Here is a 27,293-nt window from a genome sequence, read left to right as displayed (position 1 = left end):
TCCTGTTGTTCCTGGTCTCACCCTGACCTAGCCCTTCAAGTGCTGTTATCCCCAGGGTCCCATGCCTGCCCTGCCAGGCCAAGCCCCTCCTGCCTTAGCCTCAACCTGAACCTTCTCCCCTGGGGACTGGAGTGTGTCAGCCAGGTCCTGGCTCACTCAGCCCAGGAAGCCCTTGTTCTCCTCCAGGCCCAGTCCTGGCACCAGGGGCTTGTGGGGGAAGGTTGTGGTGAAGGACACCCCCAGGCAGAACCCTGTGTGAGAGCCAGGCCCCAGGAATCCCAGAGCATCCACAAGCAGAATCGGGTGCAGAAAGGAGAGAACACGAAAGCATCAGAATTCCAACTGCTTTTTATTAAAAAAAAAACTCAAAAAACAAAAAAAACCCACCCAAACCTCACAATACAACAGCACTACCCATCCTAACAAGCTAGTGTAACAGGTTAGCCATGAACATAATGAAGATACCCTGGTCATATGTGTCACTCTCTGGATGTCACAGGGATGGGGTGGGTTGGGGTGGCTCCCAAAGTCAGGAGGCAGTGCTGGCCACAGGAATAAATAAACATGGTGTCCATCAGTAAGATGTCAGGACAAAACACAGAGCAAAGGGTTACACAAGATGCTTTGAAACAGAGCCCCCCCAAGGACCAGACCCTGGGGCCAGGTCAGCTGAGTATGGCAGCAGAGAAGGGCTTCCAAGTTGGCTAGGTCTCCCCGAGGGTGGAGGGCAGGCAGGATGAGCCAGCACTCTGAACCCTGAGCTTCCCACCCCTGTGAGGTGTGGTTCCCCTTAGAGGCACCAGGACCTGTCCACGTCCCAACCACCTGAAGTTACCAAGGTGCACAGAGGCCCCTAGAGCTGCCCACTCTTCCTGATGTAGGCAGTGATCTGGGGCCCAGGCATAGCCCAAAGCATGGCCCAAGGGTGTCCCAAAGTCCCTGCTGTATATCCTCTCCTCCCAGCCTGATCTGGGGGCAGAGACCAGGTCTTGCCAGAGAACTGAGACAGCTGTGGGAAACCCTGGGCTGCCCACCCTGGTGACTGCTGCCTAGCACCTACAGTTCCTAGCAGAGGGACCTGGTATATTGAGGGGGTCATCTTCATCTCTCATTCATTTATGACCGTACAGAATCACAGGGCTGGGGGTGGCTCCGTGTGAGCACTGCCTAGCGTGCTGGGGTCCCTCCCAGCACTGCGAGAAAGAGAGTGGGGAGAGCCAGCCACACACTGTGGAGCTTTCAGACCATCAGTGCAATGTGTGGCCATGACAGTGACATCCGAGTTTCAGTAGTTCCATGCACCCTGTGACAGTAATCTGGTCCCTTGAGGCAGACAGCATTAGGCGAGAAAATTACCTCGTCTCTCTGCCCCAGCTCTTTAAAAAATAATTACCTCAGGACAAGGGAGATGGCTCAGTAGAATAAGCGCTTCCCTGGCAAGCACAGGGCCTGAGTTCAATCTTCAGTTCCGTGAAAAAAATCAAATAAAATTAAAAAATCACCTCAGGGGTATCAAGGTGACCCCATGTTTAAGTTAAAGAGAAACTAAATTTAAAAAAAAGGAGCAGGGCTAAGGTGACAGAAGTCCCTTGCGCCCAGGAAGCCATGAGCAGATGTTCATCTTCCAGGGTAAATTCGTACCAGAGTTTCGACCACTGCTGTGGATGCCCAGTCCGCGGAGGGATACAGGGGAGGCTGGGCCCTGGTGGAGTTCAGGGGCCGGAAGCTGCTCTTCTGAGGGCATGGTCTGAAGACGGCTGCATGCTCTACCCCTGCGGCTTCTAGGCAGCTGGGCTAGGGCTCCTGCGGGACCACCTGCAGGAGCTTCTGGCACAGGACAGTCGTAGAAACTGCAGGAAGAAGGTGGGCGTGAGTGCTGACTGGCCCGGGCTGCAGCCAGAGACAGGCACGGTGGGGTGTGAGCCTGCAGCCCTGCGGCCTGGCCCACACTGTCCAGAGCAGCACAGACGGAAACCTGTTTTAGAGAACCCTGAAGACTGTGCTGTGGACACTGGGCGCTGCCCCAAGGCCTCCCCAAACGTGCCAGCCAGAGGCAGAGCTCCAAGCAGCCTGGCAGCAGATGAGGTGGGAGCTGCTCACCCTGCAGAATGCCTGCGTAGGACCCATCCCCACACCAAGAGCCCTGGATCCCAAGGGGCACACAGCCCTTCCCACAGGTCCACACCCTGCTCCACCCTGGCTCTAGACTGCCAGGGTCCTACAGATGGGGGCCACCGGACACTCTCTACCAAAGGAGTCTGGTTCAGGTCAGTGTTCCACCTTGGGCTCAGGCGGGGTCTGCGTGGGTCAGGCTAGGCACACATTCTGCTCCAAAGACAGGTGGCGCCTAGGTCCTGCCAAGGATTGAGGACAGGTGCTCCTCGCCCACACAGGGGCCGTCCCAGACCTCAGGGCTCCCAGCACCATGATGGGTGAGGACAGGCCCTGTGCCTGCTTTGATCAGGGCCAGCAGCCCAATCAGTCTCATCCCCAGGGTGCAGGGGCCACCCTCAGTGTCAACGGACCACAACCCAAGCAGGAAGCCATGCTGCCCAGCATGCCAGGCTCAGTGCTGGGTGGGGATGGGGTCCCTGACACTCACAGATGGCTTGCAGGAGCCACTTGGGCTTGTTCTTCCACCAGACACCAAAAAAGTAGATAGGCAGCCCACTGAGAATGATTGTGAAGCCGATGGCACATTCTACAGGCGTCTTCCAGAAGGACACAGCAATCAGGAATAGGCAGGCCAAAGTAAAGAACACAGGCAGAGCCAGGCTCACCTGTGTAGAGGCAAGGTATCATCCACCATGCCCACGGGCCCCACGGAGAGTCCCCATGCAGTCCCCACTGGGCCCTGGCTGTCCTTCAGTGTTCCCAGGGTGACAGCTGTGAGCAGGGAAAGGTGAGTCTATACCCTATGGCTTTACTCAGACTCAGCACAGGGGGTTGAGGGGAGCAGAAGCTTATGCTGTGCTGGCCTGAGTCATCGTGGCAGAAAAGAGGTCAGGGCTTAGGTTCCCAGGGACTGCCCATGGGTGCCCTTACTGTGGGTGGTGCGGCCGTGTTCCTGGCTGGCAGCAGCAGGCACTAGGCTAGTCCCCATGACGGGTGTGGCACTGCTGGACATGCCAGGCACTCCCTCCCAGGCTCTCATGGGGCCTTGCGCTGCAGGCACCTGAAAGCTCACATGCCCAGCACAGCAGCAGGGAGTAGGGCCCAGGACATCGAGTCACCAGCTAACCTCCCTTGACCCAGGCTCTCCTGTCCCACTGGGTAAAAGACAAGGAGAAGGCCTGTGGTGGGCACTGGTATGACAGCCTGGTTCCAAGGGAACCGGCCGGGAGACAGGAACTGCTAGCTGCCAGCTACCACGTGCTCTCTCTTGCCCACTGAATTCACACAGGCTATGCCCAGCACTCAAGCTTATAGCCCTGTGGCTGAAACTCTGCTGTCTACTAAAACCTTCTTGTGTGATGTCTTGTTCCGTCCTCTCCAGAGGACAGCTTTATGACCCAGGTTAGCTGAGGGGAGACAGGCCAGGCAGGGACAGGACTGAGGTGCCATCTGATGCCTAGGCTCCAGGGGACACCTGGCCCTGTGTGCCACTGCACAGGCCCAGGACCAGGTGTGTACCTTGATGGGCCGCTCCAACTCAGGCTTCTTGAAGCGGAGCCAGATCATGCCAATGATGGCCAGTGCCACACACAGCCAGTTGAAGAAGCTGAAGAAGTTAATGACGGAGAAGATGTCTTTGGAGAAGGCGTAGAGCAGGGTCATGATGCACTGCAAAGAGATAGGTGGTGAGCCCTCAGCTGCACACCCAGAATCCATCCCATGAAGGATACTGATGGGCAGCCTTTGGGGTCTCAGCGGCAAAGGCAGAAGCTGGGGGTCAAACTGAGGGACTCTGTGGAGGATGAGGGAAGGCGCTGCTGGGAGCAGGTGAGGCCAGGTGGGCTGCACCTCCCTCCAACCACACAGGGATTTCTCTTAGCTCAGTACACTGAGAAGCCAGGGGCTAGCCATTCGTGCCCACCAAGTGGCCCTGAGCACAGCCCTTGGCCATAGAGAGCACAGCCTCCCTAGACCCCAAGGGCAATGAAAGCTGAGCTCAGGCCTGTTCCCAGCAACTCCCTGCGGCTCCCCAAAGGCTGCTGACTTGGGGTGTCTGACTGTCGCTACAGCTGCCACAGGTGACATATAGAGTTAGACTTAGGCTCGAGTCTCTGGGGTCCCCTAGAGGCTGTGCCACACACGCCTAAGATACTTCCCAGCCCTACATCTGCTCTGGGCGGTGCTGGCCGCCAGCTCAGGCAGTGCAGTGTGGGCACGAGTGTACAAGAGCTAGTGTGCGCTCAGGGGCCCTCAGCAGGCTTACCGTGAACACAAGGGATGGCACAGGTGTCAGGAGGTCAGGGTGGATCATGGAGAGGACCGAGGGCAAATGGCCCTCCCGCGATCCCACAAAGAATAGCCTGGGGGTGGAAAGCAGGTAGTTAGCCTGCCTGCAACCCTGTAAGATGATGATGATACCCAGACCTCCTCAGTGCAGGGAGGGAGCTCAGGGTGATCCTCACTCTCAGGGTCTGCACTTGGTGACAGCTAGCATCTCTCAAAGCACAGGAAAGTGGAACAAAGGCTGTGGGACCTGGGGTGAGCTCACCTTGAGGACGTGAACAGGGACCCGTTGACCGAGCCGAAGCAGGACAAGCCCACAAAGACTGGGATGATCCAGGACATGACTCCCAGGTGGTAGTTGCCGAAGTCCTGGGGACACAGCTCTGTGAGCCTTGGCCTGATGTCAGGCAGCCCCACCACTCACCAAGCAGGTCTGCCTACACCTGGCTGTGGGTCTGACCACTCTATGAGACTTGGGGACCCTGCAGGAGCTCCTTCAGCTACTGAGGGCCAAGCATTGCCTACGGTTCGGTCTCCGCCCTCCTTGTCCTGGTTTTGGCAGGTAGCGAACACTTAGTCCACTTGTTAAACAAGCCCTGGCCAAGGGCTCAGAGTGGCAGGCGGTTGTAGAATCCAGGCCGTGCTGATAGATGTAACACTCTCAGTCCTGCTCCAGTGCTGCTGACGGCTGAGGTCAGGGAACCCTGTGCCTCTGGACACGGACCCCTGGGACACCACGAAGTGCTGACTTCTCACCCACCTGGGTGCTGCCTGGGCCCTAAGACTTTTCAAGCCTAGAGACTTCAATGGCAGCCAGGTAAGGGTGCCCTACACTTCCTGCTGTCCTGGTGAACACTCTGTGGGTGCCTTTAGGAGACGGAGGACAAGGACTCCAGCCATTGGGGCAAGAGAGGGGCTTGCACCCTGGGCCTTACCACGGCCACAGCCTCAGACGACAGCATCTGCTCAGTAGACAGTGTGGTGAAGTAGGCCAGGTTGGTCAGCACATACACCAGTGTGACGATGGGCAGGGAGATGATGATGGCCAAGGGCAGGTTTCTGGGAGCCGTGGGGAGGGACATGCATCAGAGCGCAGCCCGGGACCATGGCCTGCCCCATCGTACCCCATGTCTGAGCTCCGATTCTTGGGCACATGGTGACAGTGCCAGTGACAGGTGCTTGCAGTTGGAGGTGGACAAAAAGCGTGAACAGAGGGTGGCCCCTTAGCAATGCCAGCCTTATGGCCCCGACTACTGAGGGTACCATACAGTAACCACGAGGGCCATGAGTATTGTGGCCACTCAGGCTGAACCCTGGCAGCTCTGCACAGCCCCCTCAGTCCCCACCCTGTTATCTGGAGCCATGGTTGACTCGAATTCCTGGGAGCTGCAGCCTGGTCCCCTCCACACTGCCTTCCTGTGTGGGGACCCAGGAATACTTGCATTGTGCAAGCTCTCTACCCAGGCATACTGTCCCACCCCCAGGATTCCATCAGGTCATAGGACCCCACCAGCCAGCTTGGGCCCTGCCCTACATTTCCCCAAATGTAGGCCAAACCCCAGTGCTATTGCTCTGGACATACCTGTAGGGGTTGATCATCTCCTCTGTGACAAAATTCAGGTAATTCCTAGAATTCAGACACATTTGTTACATATTACTCCCTCGAATATTAGGAAAGGGGGAGGTCATGCCCGGTGCCCATCACATTGCTCAGCCTGTGACCCCTCTACAGGGGCAGTTGGCCTCATCCCTGAGGTAGATGTAGAGCTACAGCCTGACACACCCCCATCCCCAGTGAGCACTGAAGGGTGAAGCGTCTACATCCCTAGAGGTCAGAGCAACCAGGGAGAGGGTGCACAGGCAGCCACAGGGACAGCATGGCTCTCAAGCCTGTGTCTGCTCTGGGCACCCTGGTTTCCATACCTTCCCCACCTGTCTACCCTGTGGCACTTCTGTCCCCATGTAGCCATCCTGAGGGCCAGTGGCTACAGAAGCAGGTCAGTGGCTAATCCTGCGGGCCATGCATCAAGTGGTCAGGGGCCATCTCAGCTTCTTCTGAGACCACTTGGAGATTTGGGATTTCTGGACATGTCAGGGCCCCAGACATTCTGGGACCTACCATCCTCCATAGGCGAAGAGACCACTGTACAAAGCCAGCACAATCTTCCCCACATCCAGGTTGGTGCCTTTAAAGGAGGATTCAGGATTGAGGTTGGATACGTCACCTGGCACAGGACAGAGAAAGGTATGCTGGTCAGGACACATTGGCATTCAGGAATGTCCCTGCAGCAAAATGCCTAACAAACAAAACTCCAGGATGAAGGCTTTGGACAGGGACAACCTAATGCACCCACTGCCACCTGACTGCCTTCAGCCCTGACTGCGCAGGTCCAGGTCATGGCAGACAAGCAGGTGGCCTGCCTGCCCCTGGGTCTCCCTCCCCTCCAACTCTGGAAAACATTCTGGAACATGCAGCTCCTTACACCATCAGTGCCCTACTCTGTCCCACAGCACAGCTGGGCAGCAGCTGTTCCACAGTGGGGACCCTGAGGCAGGGCTGCCTGTGCCAAGCACTTTGAGACAGGAGGACCACATGCCCCATTCATGGTGACCAGGATGTCACAGGCCATCTCGCACCACAGAGCCAAGCTCAGTCTAGTGATGAGGAAGAGCTTCTGATGAACACAGGGTGGCCAGCTGCTCTCACGAAGGACAAAACTCCATGCTCAGGACACTAGGGGCTCTGATGGACACAGGTTCGAGGCCCCACCAGTGGCAGTGGAGCCCAGGCCCCAGTCTGCCAGCAAGTTGGCTCCCTTGATGCAAGCACCTAAGTTCCTTGAGGAAGGCCAGGTCCAGGAGCAGAGGCAACCTGAGACCACGTGGCCTCTCAGGTGGTAAACTGGGACAGAGTACGTGGAGCTCTGCTGAGGATGTCAGGCCTTAGAACTGCCCCACCCCTGTGCAGGGGTGACAGTGTGGGTGGGTGTGAGCCACAGACAGGTGTCTTTGTACCTGGTGGCACCAGCCCCACCTGCTCAGAGCACCGAGGTACAGTGGGCTCAGGCTGTGCTAGATGCCAGCCGGCATGGGAGGCCTCAGCACCAGACCAGTGCAGGCTGTCCCTTCTCTTCACAGGTGCTGCAGAGTGGGTGCCAGCCCCCCGCCCCCAGATGTACTTGGCTGGGGCTGGCACAGCCCAAGACAGATGGAGCTCCGCCTATCTGCTATCTACTCCAACCCCAGCTCTGCTCAAATGGCTGAGGGTTGGTACACCCCAGGCCCCAAGCATGCGCCCTCCCAATCCGTTTGCAACAGCAGCTGCTCCAGGCCCAGCTCTGCTTCAGCCCCAGAGAGGAGACGCAGGAGCCTCATGTCTTTCCAGGAATCAGAGGGTTGGGATCTCTGCTCCAGAGCAGCCACTCCAATCACCCCACCTGCAACGCAAGGCCTGGAATTTCAAGGTTCAGGCAGTGCTGCTGGAGATACAATGTCTAGTGGTTGAAGTCAGAGATACTGCTCCAGCCCTGTAACACACAGAACCAGTGCCCGCCCCCCAAGTCCAAGGAGGTGGTGGTGCCTGCTTAAATCATACCCTGTCGTTAGGAGGCCTCCTCTCCTGCTGACCTGCCCAAGGCCAAGATTCTGCTCCCACAGCACTACAGAAACTGAAGGGTTCATTCAGCCCCAGGAGCTGAGCAGAGCAGCCACCCCACCCCCCACCCTGAGGGTAAAGCAGGGAGTCCAGAAGTCCCAGTGGAAAGCCCTACAGGGGACAGTGGCCCAGATCCCTGAGGCACACAGAGGCAGTCCTGGGAACAGTCCCCTCGGGGGAGCCGGGAGAGTGCCCCAAGCAAAGGGCTGGCTCGTGTCCTCTGGCTCCTTGCTGACAGATGCCTGGGAGGGTGCCCACAGTGGCCAAGGGCGCTTGGGAAGGGGACCAAGAAAGACTTCTTCCCACCCGGGCCATGGCCAGCCTGAGGGCCTCTACTCAGAGGACAGAGGGTCCCTATGGCTGTCGCATCCCCAAGACCAGGCTTGTCCTCTCTTGCAGGACGTGGAAAAAGCCCCACTTGGGCCCAGGCACAAGAAAAGTGTGATCTGGAGATGGGCACAGCTCTAGGCAGGGGGATGGAATATCTCAGTGGCAGGAAAGCCACTTCTCAGCAGGGACAGCCTCTGTGGAGCTTCTATACTCAGCCCACGCTGCCCTTTCGGGTTCCATGTGCCAGTCAGCTGCAATGTGAGCGTTAGAACAGTGTCCACCAAGCCCCATCCATCTGGGACTTCAAAACATGTCCTTATTTGGAAAGATGGCCTTTGTATATACCACATAACAAAGGATTTGGAAGTGAAGTCCAGTAAGCCCTGAGTCTAGTGACCACGTCCTCAGGACAGGAGACAGACAGTGAGCCAGCCATGTGAGATGGAGTGGATACTGTGGCAATGCTGCTGCCAGCCAAGAGATGCCCACAGTCACCAGGCTGGCACAGCAGGAAGAGGCAAGAAGGACCCTCCCTGGGTTCTCAGGATTTTGTTTTTCTTTTCTTCTTCAATGACATGACTATGCTAACACCTTGACTTCTGGACTTCGCACTTCTTGCACAGGAGGGGTATCTGGTGTTGGAGTAGCCAGTGCCCTGGGATGGTTCACAGACGAGGCACCTTTGCCCTGCCAGGGCTTGCCCACCCTAGCGTCTTCTGAGCATGGGGCCGCTGCTATCTCCCGGTGGTAAGGGCTTACCTTGGCAGGTGGGAGAGAGGGGCTCCAGGCTCTGCTGCCACTGCTGCCCCTGGAGCCCGGGTTCTTGCTAGGGGCAGTGCCAGCACAGAACCCTGGCCAGGCACCTTCTCCAGCTCCCCCAGGTTCTGGTGCCTGTCCGCCTGATGTCTGGAAGGGCTTGGTACAGGTTTGGAGAGTGTGGCCAAAACAGATCATCCTGTCCTCTGAAGTCACAGGGGCAGCCCCTCAGCTCTGAGATGAGCTATGGACCTTAGATCTATGGGGAAAGGGCCTTCCCCCACCCAGTCTTGGGGGAAAAGCCCAGCTTCCTGTCCTTTGATCCTACCCACAGGAAAACACGTGCTTCCAAACCTGTTACTCTTCCAATGCTGAAGCAATAAGATCCCGGCAGGCCCAAGGGGAAGGACTCAGTTCCACCCAACACAGGTGGGCACAGTGGTACATGCTGGTAACCTCAGCACTCTGGTAGGCTGAGGCAAGAGGTTCAGAGTACAGTCCCCACCTGGGAAATCTAGCAAGAGTTTATTTCAGAATTTTTTTTAATTTATCTATTGTTTTTCATTTGTGTGTGTGTGTGTGTGTGTGTGTGTGTGTGTGTGTGTCCAGCTCAGCCCACCAGGGGGCGGGACTGGCTGGCATGTGGTGCTGGGGGATTGAACCGTGGTCCCTGTGCTTTGCTAAACTTGTTCTAAGTAGGTGGTTTAGACCACTGAGCCATCTCACCAGCCCCTATTTCGGAATTTTAAAAAGGGCTGGGCATGTAGTATAGTGTGAAGCCTGAGGTTTCAAAAAAGAACCCTCAAGGGAACTGCGAGCCACACAGCCGCAGTCCTGAGCATTCCACAAGGGGAATTCTGTCTCCAAGGCCTGGTCACCCAGCTCTGAGGACTGAGCCTGAGTCTGGCAGGAGTCTGGGGAACGCAGAGGCCCTGGGCAGTGAATCCTGCCTGTCCTTACGTGACCTACACCAGCCAGCTACCTCCTGTCACAGACCCACAAGCTGGATCCCCACAAAGGGGTGGCCTGGGCTCCGTCCAAATTTGCCCTGAGAGGGCCAGGGAGGTGGCTCAGTAGGATAAGTGCTTGACTGGCAAATGCAAGGATCTGAGTTCAATACCCGGTTCTGCCAAAAAAAAAAAAAAAAGACAAACAAATTTGCCCTGAGAGCCTGCAGTGGGTTGTGGCTGGTTTTCCCACTCGGGTAAACCACCCAGGCTCAACTGGGATCTGGCTGGCTCCCAACCTGTCCAGCTCCATGTGGCAGAGCGGTGCCCTAAGCGTGGACCCTTCTGTGGCCAGAACACGTCCCCTGCTCAGGTGTGCAGCCTTGACGCCAGCCCCGCAGAGGAGCTAAGCTTGCGGCTACAGACCACACACAGGTGTCCAGGGCTGGTGTCAGGAGGAGTCTGGCACCTTCTCCCCCAGGACCCTTGGCAGTAAGGAGCGGAGGTGACCACTCACACACAGCTGGGCTGAGACATCTTTGTTTTTTGTGCACATACAGGCCAAATGTCCTCCCAGAGGGGCACTGAGCCAGTGATGTTACATGGGAGGACAGAAAGTTTCAATGGAACCTGCTCTGTCCACGCGATATCTGGTCTGACTGCTAGAGAAGGTTTAGTGTGTTCTCGACTGGACTCTGCAACTCAGCAGAGCCACAAGAGGTCTAACTGTGTGTCCTCTGGGGGACCCGCAGGGATAAGGCTGTCAGCACCCCACTCCCACCTTGGCCTCAGAAACAAAGGCCCAGCAGCCACTTGTGTTTGGGAATGGTTTGACCTCAGGCGACAGCCCAAGCCTGCCCACCCGCCCACCTATCTCCTTGACCTCCAGGATGTCCCTCTGTCACCTATCCAAGTCCCCATCACCCACCCCACCACCTCGAGTCCTGTGACAGCCAACAGGCATGGCTCTCTCTGGATATGCTGCACTAAATGAAAACAGACACCTCACATGCCAGTGGCCCCCAAGCCCCTACTGTCACCCCATCTGTCCCAGCCAGGGGCAGCTGAAACTCCTCCCATACCCCAGGGGCCCACAATGCACCCAGCACTCTGCTATCTCCTCTTGCACTGGTGCCTGAGGAGAAGCCCCTGACCAAGGACCTCCCCAGCCCTTCTGTGACTCCTTTGCACAGTGCGCAAGTGTTCTCTGTTCCTGGTCCAACACCCTCGCATGACCAGCCTGGGGCCTTGGGGCTGTTTATCTGGGGTGAGACAGAGTGTGGCTGCCTGCTAGCTCCCTTGTGCTCCACAGCCTTGTCTGAATAACCAAGCCCTGGACAGCAGGGTGCATCTTGGTGGGCCCAGGAGCTGGGAGGTTCTGCCGAAGGCTAGCAACTGCATACCAGTTCATGGCCAGACAGCCAGAAACGGGCAGCACAGGAAGGCAGAATGTTGGAGCCCACTGCACCAGACACTGAGGCAGTGGTTCCAGGGCCGGATGGATGGGGGAACCTAGGTTCTCCAGGCCCACGCAAGGCTGAAGGAACAACAGCCCCTTCGTGCACCACAGCAGTCTCTGCCTTGAAGGACCTTGGGCACAGCCACCTCCACAGGCACAGGGATCCCAGTGCTAGCAAGAAATAAAGTGGGGCAACTGTTTGGGGAGAAAGGTCACCCTCTTAACACGTCCTCCAGAGTAAAGGCATCTATCCAGAATAGAGCAAATCCCCTGGGAAGAAAGTGGGACAGGAATTCTGCAGACTCAGCAGGGCATCCAGAAAGGGAATTGCTGGGGCACTGGGGTGGGGGGTGGGGGTGGGGCAGCAGATTTCTCATAACAACCGGGATTATACACACATTGTGTGTTCAGGACAAACAAAAGTTTTTTGCTGACCCTACTGGAGTTTGTTTTTATAAAAATCAAGTTCAAGCTCCTTATCGGTCCATCAAATCCCAGCAGTCAGCGCAGTCCCCTCCCCAAAACTATACAGAGTAGCGTCTGCCCCAGCTTTGTGAAGTCTGTGGGTGTAGATGCTTGTCTTTCTGTACCCAGCTCCCTTCCCAGAGCCAGCCACCTCTTCTGCATGTGGATGCCATCCCCCAAGGGTCCTGGAGATTTGAGTGTGAGCCCTCCTCCAGAAGGTGCTGCGAGCTAAGTCCAGGAGGCTACCTGCCCGACAAGGGCACAGGTGGCAGAGCAGAGTCTAGGCCAGCCTTCGACGGCTCCAGTGGGGAGTTCAGGTGATACAGTGTCCAGTGGCTCTCACGATGAGGTTCTGGAAGAACCACTTGGGCCACTGTGCAGTCACCTGAACTGTGTGTGTGTGTGTGTGGGGGTAACAGGGGCAACTGTGGGGGGGTAATAGGGGCACTTCAGTGATGATGGGGAAGGGGGTACAACAGGAGCAAGTGCTGCTGGGTACCAAATAGGCCAGGAGCTCTGCAAAGCCCACCTGTCCCAGAGATCTTAACATGCATTCCCCCTACACTTGGGGCCATCAGGTAAGATGCCCCACAGGAAGGACACACAGGCAAGGCTATGGAGCACAAGGGAGCTAGCACACAGCCACACTCTGTCTCACCCCAGATAAACAGCCCCAAGGCCCCAGGCTGCATGGTGCCTGGCCCTGGAGGGGCAGAGCTTCTCCCCTCCCATCTTCACGTGACAAGCAGGAAGGCCAGAAGGGACATTAGAGCTCACTGGAACCCTAGCCTCATCCTCCCACCCAAAGTGGGGAAGCACCTGCACTAAGCCACTTTCCTGTCTGTGCTGTGTGGCCACAGGTCTCGGCAACCTACAGGAAGTGACAGGCTGGCACAGCTGCTGCTATGCAGCAGGATGCCCTACCTTCCTGGGACACCCTGGTACCAAGCCAACTGTGTGCTGGGGCACTGCCTGAGTGAGAAGCCCACAACCTACCAAGCTCCAAGCTTCCCTGGGAGAGCACTCAGAGCCCAGCAGTGTTCCCAGGCCTGCCATCACCTGGTGGGGACTGCTTAGTACCTGTGCCTAATTCCTCACTATGGAATATTATATGGTTATGGAAAAGTGGGGTAGGATGCAGGCAAAGATGCAGGGGGAGCTTCACGTGTGGGGTGTGTGTGTATGTGCACCGGCGTGCATGCACAGACATCCACACGAACACCAGCAACGCCCACCCACTCACTCCTCACTGAGTAAGAAAATGGGTGCCACGGAGGGCACATGGTGCTCACTCTCCTACCCACCCACCCAGCACCCCAGGGCAAAGGCAGCCAGGAAAGCAGACTGAGAGACTCAGTGACCTGCCTGCAGTCACACAGCCTGAGAGCAAAGTCAGGCTGTCCAGCCTAAAAGCCCAACACTGCTGTGCCCTGGCCCTGTGTGTGTACGGTAAGTACATCTCCGTGGCAGGATTTATAGGCTTCTGTCTTGATTTTTTACCCTTACTTGATCTTTCACTTTTTTTTTAACAGAAAAGGAGAACAATGTCCCTCAGTCTACGCAGGGAGCCACATTCCAGGCCTGGCACCCACGCCCAAGGTCAGATGCTGTCCTCCTGGGAGGACTCTCCCCACGCAGGGGCTCCTTGTGCTGCCACGGGACCTAAGCCATGCAGTCTCCCACCCCCACCAGGACCTGCAGGAGAGTCATTTGAGCCATCACACCACCAAGAGATCTCAAAGATTCTGCAGGCATATATGTGGGGGTGTGGACAAGGGTTAGGCTTGGCACGGGATGCTCTGCACCTTCCCCTGAACCAGGGTGGATTTGGCCCTGGGAGTTCAGGAATATCACTGCTCAAACCACAGAAAATGCAGGGTTCCTGCCCAGGCCCACATGTGGGCCCCTGGCTCTGCGTGCATTCCCTGGGGCACCTGCAGGATCCATTCCAAATGGGCACACTCCACTCCACAGCACAGTGCTTGGGGACAGGAGCTCCATACCCATAAGACAGACACAGAGCAGGTTCCATGTACCTGGCTGGCACCACACTCACCCCTTGCAATCTGGATGAAGCCGAGCAGGATGATCAGGGACAGGGCCAGGAGCTTGGCAGCTGCGAAGGCATCCTGCACACGGGTAGCGGCTTTCACGCTGTAGCAGTTCACAGCAGTGAGAAGCACTGTGGGGACAAAGGCACTGTCAATCTTCACAGCCAGTGAGGTCAGGACAATGGGACCCTAGGGAAGCAGGTTGAGTCCACACCAGACCCTCCATCCTATTCCTGTCTGGGGCTTTTGATAAACTTGGCTGGTGCTCTATGGCCAAGATCAAAAGTAAAAACACCAAACTCTTAAAAGTGCGGGGTTTCCAGGTACCCCTAGACTTCCCTAACAGATTTCCCTTTGAAGGAGTAACTTTCAGCCTATGAAGGGACCTGCTGCCAGTCCACAGGAAGAACCCACTTCCAACTCTGGGGAAATTTGCAAGCTGGCTGCTGGGAGAATGGCTGTGTCCCCCTGCACCTTGGTGACCTCTGGCAGTGCCTGTGGATGCAGTGAGTAACCCTCCCCAGTGACCTAGGTGCTGGCAGATGGAAACACAGGAGACCCGTTAGTAGAGATCTGTATTGAACCTGAGGATGATGGGGCCACGTGGAGCCAGCCTGGGACTGAGGCAAGGAAAGGGACATAGGGACCCTCCTCACACCAGGACTTCTCCCTGTAGCCACAGTGCTGGGCAGCCAGGGAGAGGCAACCACATGTTCCCACTCTTCTGTGGTCAGAAGAGTCGATAGTGAGAACTGAGAATTCACACCCAACGCTTACCAGCACCTGCCAAGTCTGAAACTAGAGCCTGGAAAGGCCTGCAAGGCCTCTGGAGGAGAAGAGGGGATCCGGCCACAGATAGGCAGCTAAGACAGTGACCAACACCCCAGATACTGGCCAGTCCTCCCTGGGCCCTCTGACACTAGCAAACACAGCTGTTCTCTAGCACTAGGCAGAAAAAAAGTATATTTTTAAAAAGGTGACAGATACGCACGGCCTACTCCTTCCTACTGTGCTGTCTCTGCTCACCACGCTCCTAAGGGCCAGGTGGCCTCGAGTTTCCCTCTCAATGGGCAGGCAGGGAGATGTACGGCTGCCTTACTCTGGTCCCAGCACTGAAAAATCCACATCGTCTCTGGCTGCAAGCATCCACAGATGTCACAGGCAGGATCTCCTTCTGGTCACCAGCCGTAGTCAAACTTTAACCAGCGCCCTCCCCACCAGGTGCTGTGAAAGCCTGAGATCTCCGCCCCCAAGGATAACTCTGAAAGCCCAGGTCAGCTTGGGCCAGGACACCCAGTGACTTTTCCTTCAGCTGAATTAATTATACACAACTTCAGGACCAGGTCTCAAAAATAACGAATCTATGCTAATTAGCTGGATGGGTCACTTCAGGGACAGGAAAACAGGAAGGATCCCCCAGTCTGGGCAGGATCCTGGATCCCACCGCCAGGCAACTCCTCTCCGGAAAAGACTCAGCAGCCGCTCTGCAGCCCCGGCTGATGCAAGGCGCCACCCTGCCGCAGAGCGCTGAGAATCTCGCCTGGAGGTGTGGGGCTGTGGTTACTGTCACTGCAATGCTAAAGTGACCCACGTGGGGACTCCCAGCGCATGGAGCATGTGGACTAGCTTCAGAAGTCCCTTTTCCTGTTCAGGAAATAAAACGCTTCCAGTCTGGCTCGTTCCATCCAGACACCTGGTCACCAAGCTCTGAGCCTCGCATGCAGGGCTGGGCCTACTCTTACCAGAGTCACAATTCCTAAGGGAACACGGAGCTGGAGCTCCAGCTCGACACCTGCAGCGCGTCTGCCCCTCCCCCAGGCAGGTCCCGGGTTTCCGTTCCGGCTGCAGCAAGAAGCAAGGGAGTTGCATCAGTCGCCTCAGGGGCGGGGCACGCCTGGGCGGGGCCTGGGCCGGGTCCAGACGCCGGAGACTGGCAGGCTGTGAGCGTGAGTCTCTCGTAGGGACTGGCAGGGAGGTGCGCAGCTGCGCTACTCCAGGAGCGAGAGCAGGCAGGCTCCCTCTCCCCATTTCTCAGGGGCAGACACTGTGGGTGTCCAGGAAATGGGGCAGCAGAGGCCTCTGAGCCCAACCCAGACAATGCTTCATCCTGGCCCTAGGCAGGGGCTCCTCCTCTGCCGCCCACGCCTGCCCTCCCAGAGATCCCAGCCGGCTGTTCCCTGCCAGGAAGTCCTCAGAAAGGCCAGGGCCCAAGTGGACAAATGAGGCCAACAGGTACCATGGCAGTGACCACTCTGAGCAAAGCTCCTCTGGCCACTGATGCAGACACTCCTGACGTAGGGGAACCAGGTCACAGCCTCCAGGGTGAACAAAGGGGACTTTTATAATGCCATTTCTCTCATGAAAGCACTAGACTGGATGATGAAACTTTAATGCCACTGGCAGGACAATGGGCAAACAAGGGCTTCATTATCCTCTGTGAGTCCTTTTCTCAACATTTCAAAGTAAATAGAATCTTAAACAAATCAATTCATCTGGACCCAGTGCCTTTGGCCTTCATAAGACAGTCTTCACAAGGCACTCTGAAGAAGGGGTCCGGGAGTGGCTGGACTAACCTTCAGCCACTGCCTGGCTCCCCAGCCACAGACAAGAGGGTGGCACTTGAGCTTGGCTGCTGGTAACTCGCAGCCTCCAGCAAGGGGCCAGAGGAGGGTGCTGCACAAGTGGGACAGCACCCAGGTAAGTATGCCTGCCTGGCAGGGAGACAAAATCCACTGCCCCCTGTGCCTTTCCTCCTGTTTGGCCAAGCCAGCAGCAATTCCTGTTTCAGGGACATCCCCTGCTGGCCACAGGGCCCATGGCCTTGAGCAGTGCACAGGAACCAATCAGGGCCCTCATTATCTGCATGACCCAAGTCCAGCCAAGGTCTTGCTGTTTCCCCTACACTCAGATACATCCAGCCCCATCTGGCTCAGGCATTTGGACCAAGGAAACGCTCATGCTCTGGGTACACCTCAAAGTAGGGCACTGCCCATCCAGGAAAGGAGCACCCTCCACACACAGGCCACCACCAGAATACCCGCCCCATTGGAGCACAGGCTTCAGGCCCGGACCGTGGGACATGGCCCTCTGTCCCTTCCAGACTCAGCCAGGAGAGATATGCTGCTGTGACAGCAGCTGAGAACTCGCCAGAGGAGGTAAGAGGGTGCACTCTGGGCAGGGTGATGCTCGGGGTGAGGCCAGGCAGCTGAGGGGGGCTCTGCCCCACTGCCAGTCACACCCGTCTCCTGAAGACCCCTGAGCCAGAATAGGAAACTAGTGGCTCAGGCTCCACTGGTTCCGGGAAGCACTGTTGGCCTGGACCCTGGGCAGTATACCTGGCACCAGGTTAGAGAACAGTGAAGGACCACAGCAACCACAGCTGGCCAAGACTTGGGCTTCCACCACACTCTGCCCAGTTCCATCAAGCTGGACACGCAGGCCAGGACAGGGACACATATGAGCGCAGCTCACTAAAACTGGAGCCTGCTTCCCCTTGACGATGAAGCAGCCCACCTCCTTCACCATCCCTGGTCCTGACCCCCTTTCCTACCCTGTATTCTTGTCCCTGCAGGCTGTCCCTTTATGTTTCCTTGGGGCCATAGATGAAACCCTTGCTAGGTGCACACTGAACTACCCCCAGCCCCCTTGTCATTTCTAACCAACCACACATAGCTCTGTTGGCACAAGAGAAGGGTATCAGCAAATACCCAGAACAGAACCTCCACACTCTTCTCTACAAGCCAGAAAGAGGTAGAAAAAGTCTAACCACTGGCTGATATCCCATGGCTAGGAGACCCACAGGCAGTAGCTTCTTTTCCAGGGCTCTCCTGATGGAAGGTTCCCAGAGGATAAAGGTTTCCTAAGGGTTGCTGGTGCCATGACTTGTCTCAGGCACCTGAGTTCTGCCAGGCTGTGACCTGGGGCGAGTTACCCAACACATCGGAGCCTGCTTCCTCTCCCACACACAGGAGTGTTGTGATGTGCTCTGTGGGGAGAGCATGTATACATGTGCACGCATGTCCCATGGCACCTGATCATTCATCTGACAATCGCTAAGGGCACCGAGGCTGTTTGAAGGTGATAAGGAGACTCTGAGCAGCCTGCACAGGGCCTCCCTATCTGGCATGGTCTCTTATGAGGAGGGATGTTACAGTGTCCAGCCCAGCACCGGTATTTGGGTTGGATGGAGCGGAGAGGGAGTAAGAGAACACACAGGTTTCCTATGTCCCAGTCTTGCTGAAGCCCGGCTCTCTTGAAGCCCCAGGGCCATGCAGATGCCACCCCATGACTGGCTGGTGGCCCAGGTCCAGGCAGTGGATGTAGTGCACCTGCAGGCCATTCGGATGGTGACCTTGCACGCTCTGGCTGGTGGGGCTTCCAAGCTGCTCTATCTGGAAAGCAGACAGAAGTAGATGCTGTGTAAAGAGCTCGCCTGCTGAGGTATGCTCGGGCTCCATTGGTACACAGTATGTTTGTGGGGCAGGGCAGGGAAGCTGCACAACTGTTTGGAACACGCAGACCCCCCACCCTCACAGAGCCAGACGAGCCTCAGTTAGTGTCAAGGCCAGGACACTTCCGAGCTCCAGCGAGCAGGGCCTCGAGCATCTCAGGAAAATGCCCAGGGCCCGCGCGTGGGCTGAGCCCTGGGGCCACAGCCAGCCGGTGTTCCAGGAGGCTCCCATGCCCTCTGCCTGCCAGGAGTGCCCTCACCAGCTGCTCTGACTCCTCTGACTGGGCCCAACCTCACCTCTGGCCTCAGGCAGAGCACCCCACCCTAGTAACATAGCTGGAGGGACCTAAAGCTAAGGTCAGAGCCAGGCTGGCTCAGGACGTTTTCTGGGACCCTGAGCCTCCCAGATCATTCAGGCTAACGAAGTTCCTACAGGAGGCCCAGAGATGTCACAGCCTCAGCAGCCTTATTCCACAGCCAGTGTGGTGGCCCATCCAGGGGCCACCAAAGAGCCAAAGGCAAATTATACAGTGGGCTGGCCACAGTGGCTCACAGACAAAATGTGAAGCCAGTCGGGTCTCGTGGCCAATCTCTCCACTGGTACCACTCACTGCAGCTCACACACACAATTAGGCTTGGCTTTTGGTCCCCAGGGGCCAGGGTGACTCAGTGTGGATCAGGTTGCATGCACTGTGCCCTAGGCCACTATTTGTCATCAGGCATCTGTGTGAAGCACCCGCACGCCTGGGGTACCTCAGTGGCTTGGTGGGGTGGGGACCCATCTTTGTTCTCAACTCCTTGGGGAGCGCTTCCCTCCCCTCCTGTGGGCAGCTTTCCTGCTGCTCACATAGGTTTTTTTTTTTTGCTCAGGGTCTCACTACATAGCCCACATTAGTAGTGATCCTCCTGATTTCTGCCTCCCAAGTGCTGGGATTACAGGCGCGCGCCACCGCGCCCGGACTCCATCGCCGGCTCAGAGCACCCGAAGGTGGGGCCGGCGTAGCAGGTGGAGCCAGGTATTGAACCCTGGCCCCTGCGCTTACTTAAGCAAGCTTAGTCCACTGAGCTATACCGCTGGCCCCTATTCCTGCTGTTCAGCCATCCTCTGAGCTTCCTGCTGAAGTTCACCCCAGCTCTACTACCTTGTTCTGTACCCCTCAGACACACTTGTTACCTGCAGGACTCTAGTGCTACCCTGGGCAGCACCCCCTGTGCTCCACTGCTGGGTTCTTCCAGGAGGACCCACACTTCAAGGGTCCTCATAGCTGCTGGATTCTAGCTGGTGAGGGCAGGCCCTGCCTGTGTGCTTTGGCCAGCAAGAGTCCTTGTCTGGCAGGCTGTGCCCACCCCTCCCCTGGGAAGGCCCTGCCTGCTATGTAAAGACTCAGCACTGCCTTCCCATCCAAGCCTAGGGCACAGTACCTCAGCATGGAGGTGGTACCATAACTTTGAGCTACCTGCCTATTTCCACCTCAGTTTCCCTGGCCAAAGGGCAGGATAGTTATATAGATTTCAGAAGCCAAGAGTGCAGTCTAAGGAGAGCCTAAGCATGTACTCTGTGGGTAGCTTTTGCCCTGCCTGGACCATAGGGTCTGTGTGTGGTTGTTTTTTTTTTTTTTTTTTTTTTTTTTTTTTTTTTTTTTTTTTTTTTTTTTTTTTTTTTTTTTTTTTTTTGTGGAACCAGGGATTGAACTCAGGCCCTTGCGCTTGCCAGGGAAGCGCTTATTCCATTGAGCCATCTCCCTGGCCCCTGGACCATAGGGTCTGAGTGTCCAATGTCTTAAATGGGGGACACCTGCATGCCATTCTGACTGTGGGATCACCCCAGGATCAGCGACCCAGAAGGAAAGGGGCACAGATGCCTGCATGTTTCCTGCCAGTCTGGGGGTCATGTGCTCTGTGCATAGCTCCACAGGCCCAGACTGGCCCCGTGACTGGGCATGACCCACTCAGGCGCCAGCTGCCCCTGGGTAGCTGCTGGGAGAGCCGGATTTCAGGGCTAATTACTAGACTGTCAGTTGCACAGAGCTCACACTGGAGATACGGGGCTCCCAGGTGCCTTGGAAACACCAGGGCTTTTCCTTGTTCGCCATGGTCCCTGCATTGGCAGCTGGCAAGTATCCAGATATGCCAACCCTTGAGGGACATGTCTAGGCTTAGAATGGGGTATAAAATGGTGGGCACTCGAGGAATGCAGGGGATCAGCAGACAACTCAAAGGGTGAAGGAGCCAAAAGCACCCCCACACACCAGACCCCTCTGGTCATTATCTCAGTTCATACTCAGGATTCAGGTCAGCTGACTGGGTCCTGAAGGATACCACCAACCTCATCGGTGGTTCTGGCTGATCCTCTCACCAAGGGTGGGTCACACTGAAGCCCTGCTCCAGGAAAGGGAAGCACCTGGCCTTCACTTTGGCTTCCCTCTTTCTTTCCTTATTTTTGCTAGAGAAGAAAGAGCCAGGCCTGAGCTGCCCCACAGTTGAGGTGGGGTGGGGGTGAAGGCCACACGGCTGACACTGTGTCTGCCTTAATCCTCTCCAATACCCATGTGGGTCTGGGACAAGGCCCTGCTCTACACAGAAGTGAAAAATATCAGATCACAGGTTCCCAGACACACAGCAGCCAGAAAGTGCCCCTACCTGGCCCCACGCTCATCTGAGAGGAGGGACAGTCAGGGACGGGAGACCTGGCTCTAGGAAGCCCAGGCAAGCTCATCACCATCTCTTGGGTTCACAACTGGCAGAGATAAGAGTTCTGTGACTGCACTGGGAGCCCTGGGGTGTGACAGTTAAGTCCCAGTGGCTGTCCCAGCAGGCAGAGTGCCATCCTCCAACAGGAAGAGGTGGCAGACACCTGTTAGGAACCCTGGTTTTCAAGTCAGGTCCCTGACACCCACAGTTTGGACAGGTGACCCCAGGATGTGTAGGGCCAACTCTGATCCTTCCACCCAAGAGCTTTTCTCTAGAGGGATAGGAGCTAAAGAAGCTGCCCTGGACTGGCCTATACACATGTTCCAGGGAGGGACTCCATGGACCATGGCACACAGCACAGCGGGGCCTAGGAAAGTTAGAATGCCTTTTCAAACCCTGGCCCCACTAGAACCTCCACTCCAGTCTGTGTGTCTTCTGTAGATAAAATCTGGCATCATTTAAAGTACATGTAATTGCTATCATGCTCTCATTAAGCAATAAATAACCCTCTTAAGCTACTCACTTGTCTTTAGGATGATGGGTGAAAAAACAACTAAGGCACTCAAGGCACACTGAAAGAAGGACCTTAGCCCTGATTTCCGGTAGCAGACCCCAGGAACTGATTTTCCCCACCTTCCCCATCTTTTTTTTTCTGGCACCAGGGATCGAACTCAGAACCTTATGCTTGCCAGGCAAGCACTTATTCCACTGAGCTATCTCCCTGACCCACAAAACAAGGTTTTTTGTTTTTGTTTTCCAGTACTGGGGATTGAACTCAGGACCTCGTGCTTGCCAGGCAAGCGCCTATTCTACTGAGCTATCTCCCTGGCCCCACATTCCCAGTCTGCAGCACCATCCTATGACCTGAGCCAGGCCAGCCAAGCTGTTTCACAAGATTATCTTTAGCAAACAGAAAGGTGTAGAGGGACAGGCCCTTGGGGCTGACAAGATCCGGTAGAGCTGAGGCTCACAGTATGGCCTCCTATGTGGCATGGAACTTTCCTGGAAGCCAGGCGGCTGGTCAGTGTGTGGCCTGGGGGCCATCATGCAGCATCTTTGGAGGAGCAGCTTTAAGGAAGTGTGGGGTGCAGGCTGGCCTTTCCTTTCTAAGGAGAAATTCTAGGATCCACTTCATATTTGATCATGAAGATACACTGAAATTCTTCTCTCCTTAGCAGCAGTGGCCCCATGCTCAAGGCAGTGTCCCCTGATAGATGCCGGAAACTTTCCTGATGCCCTGCATAGCTGTCCTTGGATCAGGGCTTGAGCTGCCCCTCTGCCTATGAGACTGCACATGCTTGAAGCTTTTCAGATGCACTTCCAGGGCAGAAGCTGGGTCTACCCTTCCTGGACTCCACGGGTGGTATCAGAGCACCTTTGGGAGTGCCCAGTAGTCCTTCCTCACTGGCTGGGCCCAGGTCCCAGTCTGGGGGCCGACACTGGAAGGTAACCTCTCTCACATGGCCCAGGCAGGTGCTAACCACTTCTGTACACAGACTGTCCCTTTCTGTCACTGCAGATCTTTGTTCCAGCAGAAAAGGTGGTAACAGGCACATGTGAACAGAGGGCTAACAGGCATTGGCAAAAGTGGCCTTTTTGCATGGAAAAGGATGCTGACTGACTACATCTGCACCCTGCAAGGAGTTTCCATCTGGGACTTACTCTGGGGCTTCAACTATGGGGTCCCCAAGCACTGTTTAAAAACTACTTATGAGACATGTAAAAGCCTTATATCATCAGAAAAGATGATATGAATGTTTGGCCTGAACAGCTTCTTTGGTAGATACTGTGGCTACAGTTTTCCCCAAACTGGACCCCTAATGGTAAGCACACCTATCAGAGCCCTAAGCACAGCTTCCCCAGTGCTGAAAAAATGGCAGCTGTCTCTGCATACAGAGGTGGAAACACTGCCTCAGGCTTGAAAACAAGATGGAGAACAGGCGGTATGCAAGGTACCCAGAGATCCAACTGACATCCTAAAGAGCAACTGGGTATTTGTACAGTGAAAGCTCTAGAAGCTGCATTTTAGCCAAGGAGTCTCAGCTCAGGGGTGGGGAAGAGGATGAGAAAGTAGATCCCATGGCTGGTTAGATGCATGGCTGTATGGACCATACAGTCATATGCCAGTTGGCTTTTCAATAGAAAGAACACTAGAGGACACCTGTCCTCACTGCCTGTCCCCAGACAAAGCAGTACTTCCCAAGTGTTGCCAGTGACTTTAAGCTTAGCAACCCAGCTTTCAGGGCCCATTTCACAGGCGAGAGGCAGCCCTCTAAAGACGTCCACCCACAGGCCTACCCATTCAACACCAACTGAAGGATAGAAAAATCAACAATCAAAATTCCCTAAAAACAAAACAAGCAAAGCAACCTCCATCAGAGCCCTGTCACCCCACACAACTGTTCTCTACAATGGACAGGCCTCTGGGCTCATGCCCTGGAGCAGACCTGCCACAGCCACAGCCCTGCCTAGAAGTGGTCAAGCGGAGTTTCTGGGCTCCCAGCCCCAAAATGTGAAGACCCCCTTCTCATTAGGTACAGGTCTCACTAGGTCTCAGGAAGGCTTCTGACTTGGTGGAGTGCTGCTGGCTGTGGTCCCACAGCTATGCTCTGGTCTTAGGATGCAGGCTGCCTGCCTGTACTAGGCTACACCACCCAGAGTGCACAGCAGTAGCAGGAGCCACTCTGAGTACTAACACACTGCTTGTAACTCAAGCCCAAGTGTAACTCTGTCATTGTGAACACTACCAAGATGCAGGCAGGGTCTTAAATCAGGTGGGAGCTTTAATGCAAACAAATTAAAAAAAAAAAAAAGTAAATCTAAGTCTTGGATGGCCAGGGTCTCTGGTGTGAATTTTGAAAGCAGGACTTGTCCAAGCCTGTCCAGAAATGACTTTTTAACCCTCAAATCATGCAAGAAAATTGTTCTGGCGGTTTTGTTTATGGAGAGCAAGAGCCCTCTCTGGCCAACTAACACTGCGCCCATCAACCTGAGGGCTCTGCCAACAGCTGCCCTTGCTGCCAGGGAAAGGGAATGCAATCCTGCTGCTAAGTGAGAATCCCCCCCCCCACACACACACATAATTTTATTACGAGTATTTTCTTATGAGTCAGCCTGTCCAAGTCCTGATAGGCTGATCTGGAGAACAGCAATGAATGATTTTTTTTTTTTTTTTTTAACTGCAATATCTTAACAACCAATCACAACTGCAGCGGAAACAGGAAACAGTTTTTAGTCATTCCACGTGGGCCCTTGCAAGACACACTGAGTATTGCTCAGCTACATTACCTGAGGATGGCACTAAGTCTTAAGGGATCTGATGCGGTGGGGAAGCAGACCACTCACTGAGGTCTCAACCCAGACCCCAGCCACTCACTGAGGTCTTCCCAGGAGTGGGGAGGAGGGAGGCGGAGGGGGGGAAGTCAGGGGTGGATGAAATGAATGAAATGCCAGGGGTTCTGGCATCGGAGACCTCAGCCTCCTTTGGTCGGGGGAGGCGGGGTTGCAGGGATGCTGGGCGTTGGGACCTGGGACCCAGGACTACCGCTGCCCTTCTTTCCCCGCTGGTCCCCTACTCACGCACGCAGAGGCAGGCCACGAGCTTGGCGGCCTCCTCGGGCACCGGGCAGGTGGGGAAGAGCGGCTTGAGCAGATAGGTGGCAAAGACCAGAGCCACGATGTACTGCGAGGAGGGCCGGATGATGAGCAACTCGATCCAGAGCTTGAGGAAGGCAGGCAGCGAGCCATACACCTCCAGCATGTAGGCGTAGTCGCCGCCCGACTTGGTGATGGTAGTTCCCAGCTCGGCATAGCAAAGCGCGCCCACGATGGAGAAGACCCCGCACACGGCCCACACTACCAGCGCCAGTCCGGGCGAGCCCGCCTCCTTGAGCACGCCCGTGGGGGTCACAAAGATGCCTGAGCCGATTATGGTACCCACGATGATGGCCACACCGTTCAGCAGGGTGATGTTACGCTGCAGGGTCACGCCCTCGCCCTCCCCGGCGTTGTCCGCGCGCTGCGCAGCCAACATCTTCTCCCGTGCCTGCTGCTCCTCCTCCTCGGCCACCGGCGGCGGCGGGGCCGCCACTGAGCGCCGCTTTGCGCCCGCCATGCTCGCGGGCGGCCGGGCCTGAACGCCGCGCACCCCGGCGAGACAGACACCCCTAGGCCCACCACTTAGCTGCGCTCTTGGCGGCGGCCTGCCGGGCTTTTATAGTCACGCCGATGGCCCCGCCCACCTCCCGCCCCGTTTCGGGCCGCGAGACCCCGCCCGCCGCCGCCATTGGCCTCAGAGGATTGGCCCCGCCTCGCCGAGCCCCCGGCCCCGCCCTGGGCCCCTGGGCCTCCCGGCCCGCTGCGAGCACGTGGAGCTTCCGGAGTCTGCTCTCCGCTTCGAGTAGCCCCAGCGCATCTTCCTTACACTCCAGAGAGCCCAGAGGCTGGCCCCATCGGGCCGAGTGGACTGGGTACAGCCACCCCTGCCAGTCTACTTGCTCTGAACACCTGGGAGATGAGAACAGCTAGGGGCCGGTTATCCTGGCCAGCGCACTATGTCGGGGGTGGTGGTTTGCCAGTCCAGAGAGCAGGGAAACAGCGGCCTGGACTCAGAGACGCCCATTTCAGGCCGAGGGAAAACTTGCCAAAGACCTGCAAGGTGGGGCACAGAGCTCTGAGAAGCACAAACAGGCTTTGGGGAAGAGGAGTTGGATAAGCCTAGTTAGGTCAACAGAATAGATGCTCTGGGGAACAGCCAGAGTAAGGTCACCCGAGTCCAGCTAGGGAACTCGGAGGCAGCCTGCAGGATGAAGGGCTTTAGGCTGTCATTCTTGGAATACACCAGGATCTTGAGCAAGAAGAGCTTCAGGTAACACGGTCAGAAGTCAGAAGAGGGACTGCCAGCTGTTGTGATCACCTTGGGCCTGGACACTTGAGGGCCAAGGGTCGGAGGGCATGTTCCTTGTTCTCTGCCTTGCTTGGTGTCTGCTTTAGTGGGTCCCAGGGATGGCTGTGAGGCCTGGGTTACAGGGGACAGTGTGAGACAGCTGAGCCCGGTGGCCACAGCAAGGCAAGCTGCAGAGTGAGTGGGGAGTCCAGGAAAAGGGTGGTGAGGAGGGCAGGCATGCAATCATCCTCCCAACTGTCCTGCAGCCCACAATGCCTGCTACAATGTACCCAGGCTGTGCTGTGGGCTCATTCAGCAGACAGTTGGGACACAGGGTCCACTCTGGCCCCCAGTGCACCAGCCACTCATCTACACTGATAAAGCACTGGAATTCCCTGTAGCCTGCACTGCAGAGGAGAGCTCTACTTGCAACTCTGCCTTTTAGCTTAGGAAGATAGAAAAACTTAGCAACAAAGACAACCAAGGTGACAGAGATGCTCTCCCACTCTGGCTCTTTATGCTATACTTTCTGAAGGCAGAAGACCCTGGCTGAGACCCTAGAGTGAGCTTCTCATTTAATAGGGCAGGTTCTTAAAGCCATTTTATAAGTGGGTAAACTGAGGCTTACAGTCCTATGACTTGTCAGGCCAGCAGATGGGCTGAAACCCCATCTGTTTGGCTCAAATCCACAGGGTCTATTTGAGCCAACTGCCACTTTTACCTGTGGTTTAGTCATACCACTGCCCAGCAACCTGGACATGTATTTTGGTTTCACCATAGGCCGCAATTTGGCAAAGCTCCACTGACTCATGCCTCACACTTCAGTTACCTGCTAAGCGCAAAAGCCAGTGCCTTAGGAGCTGTGACAGGAGCAGCAGAGAGGTGACCCTCAATGGTATGGAGAGGGGCACCAGGGCAGCCCCAGTGAGCCAAGGGCCTTATGGAAGTCCGAGCAAGCAGGCTATCTGGAGCCAGTGAGGGCCAGATGGGCTTCCTGGGGCGGAACTGAGCAGCCAGGGGAGCTGGAAGTAAGAGAGTGGCAGAGGGAGTTGATTACTTACCCAGGGATGGGAAAGGTACCTGTTCAGGAAGGGGCTACCCTGAGAGCCGCCAACTGTCACTCACCTCTGATTTTCACCACTCTTCACAGGGTTAGTTCTAGGTTTCTTACAGCACATCTGCTTTGATATATGTACAGATGTGATT

At 56.1% G+C, this 27,293-nt stretch overlaps 1 protein-coding gene across 1 annotated transcript; it reads right to left on the bottom strand.

Annotated features, from left to right (window-relative positions):
• Nucleotides 1-25,367, bottom strand: Slc7a5 (solute carrier family 7 member 5). Its single transcript, XM_004645007.2, has 10 exons — nt 24,782-25,367; nt 14,067-14,192; nt 6,518-6,623; nt 5,981-6,025; nt 5,334-5,457; nt 4,664-4,767; nt 4,379-4,475; nt 3,634-3,783; nt 2,603-2,780; nt 1-1,850 (listed from the first exon to the last, which is right to left on the bottom strand). The coding sequence occupies exons 1-10, from the start codon at nt 25,314-25,316 to the stop codon at nt 1,795-1,797; spliced, it is 1,521 nt and encodes a 506-aa protein (XP_004645064.1). The 5' UTR covers nt 25,317-25,367; the 3' UTR covers nt 1-1,794.
• Nucleotides 25,368-27,293: the final 1,926 nt, after the last annotated feature.

Source organism: Octodon degus, unplaced genomic scaffold (assembly GCF_000260255.1).
Source record: "Octodon degus isolate 3935 unplaced genomic scaffold, OctDeg1.0 scaffold00215, whole genome shotgun sequence".
NCBI classification, from domain to species: Eukaryota; Metazoa; Chordata; class Mammalia; order Rodentia; family Octodontidae; genus Octodon; species Octodon degus.
The sequence above is the reverse complement of the archived record's forward strand: the minus strand, read 5'-3'. Positions and strand labels throughout refer to the sequence as shown.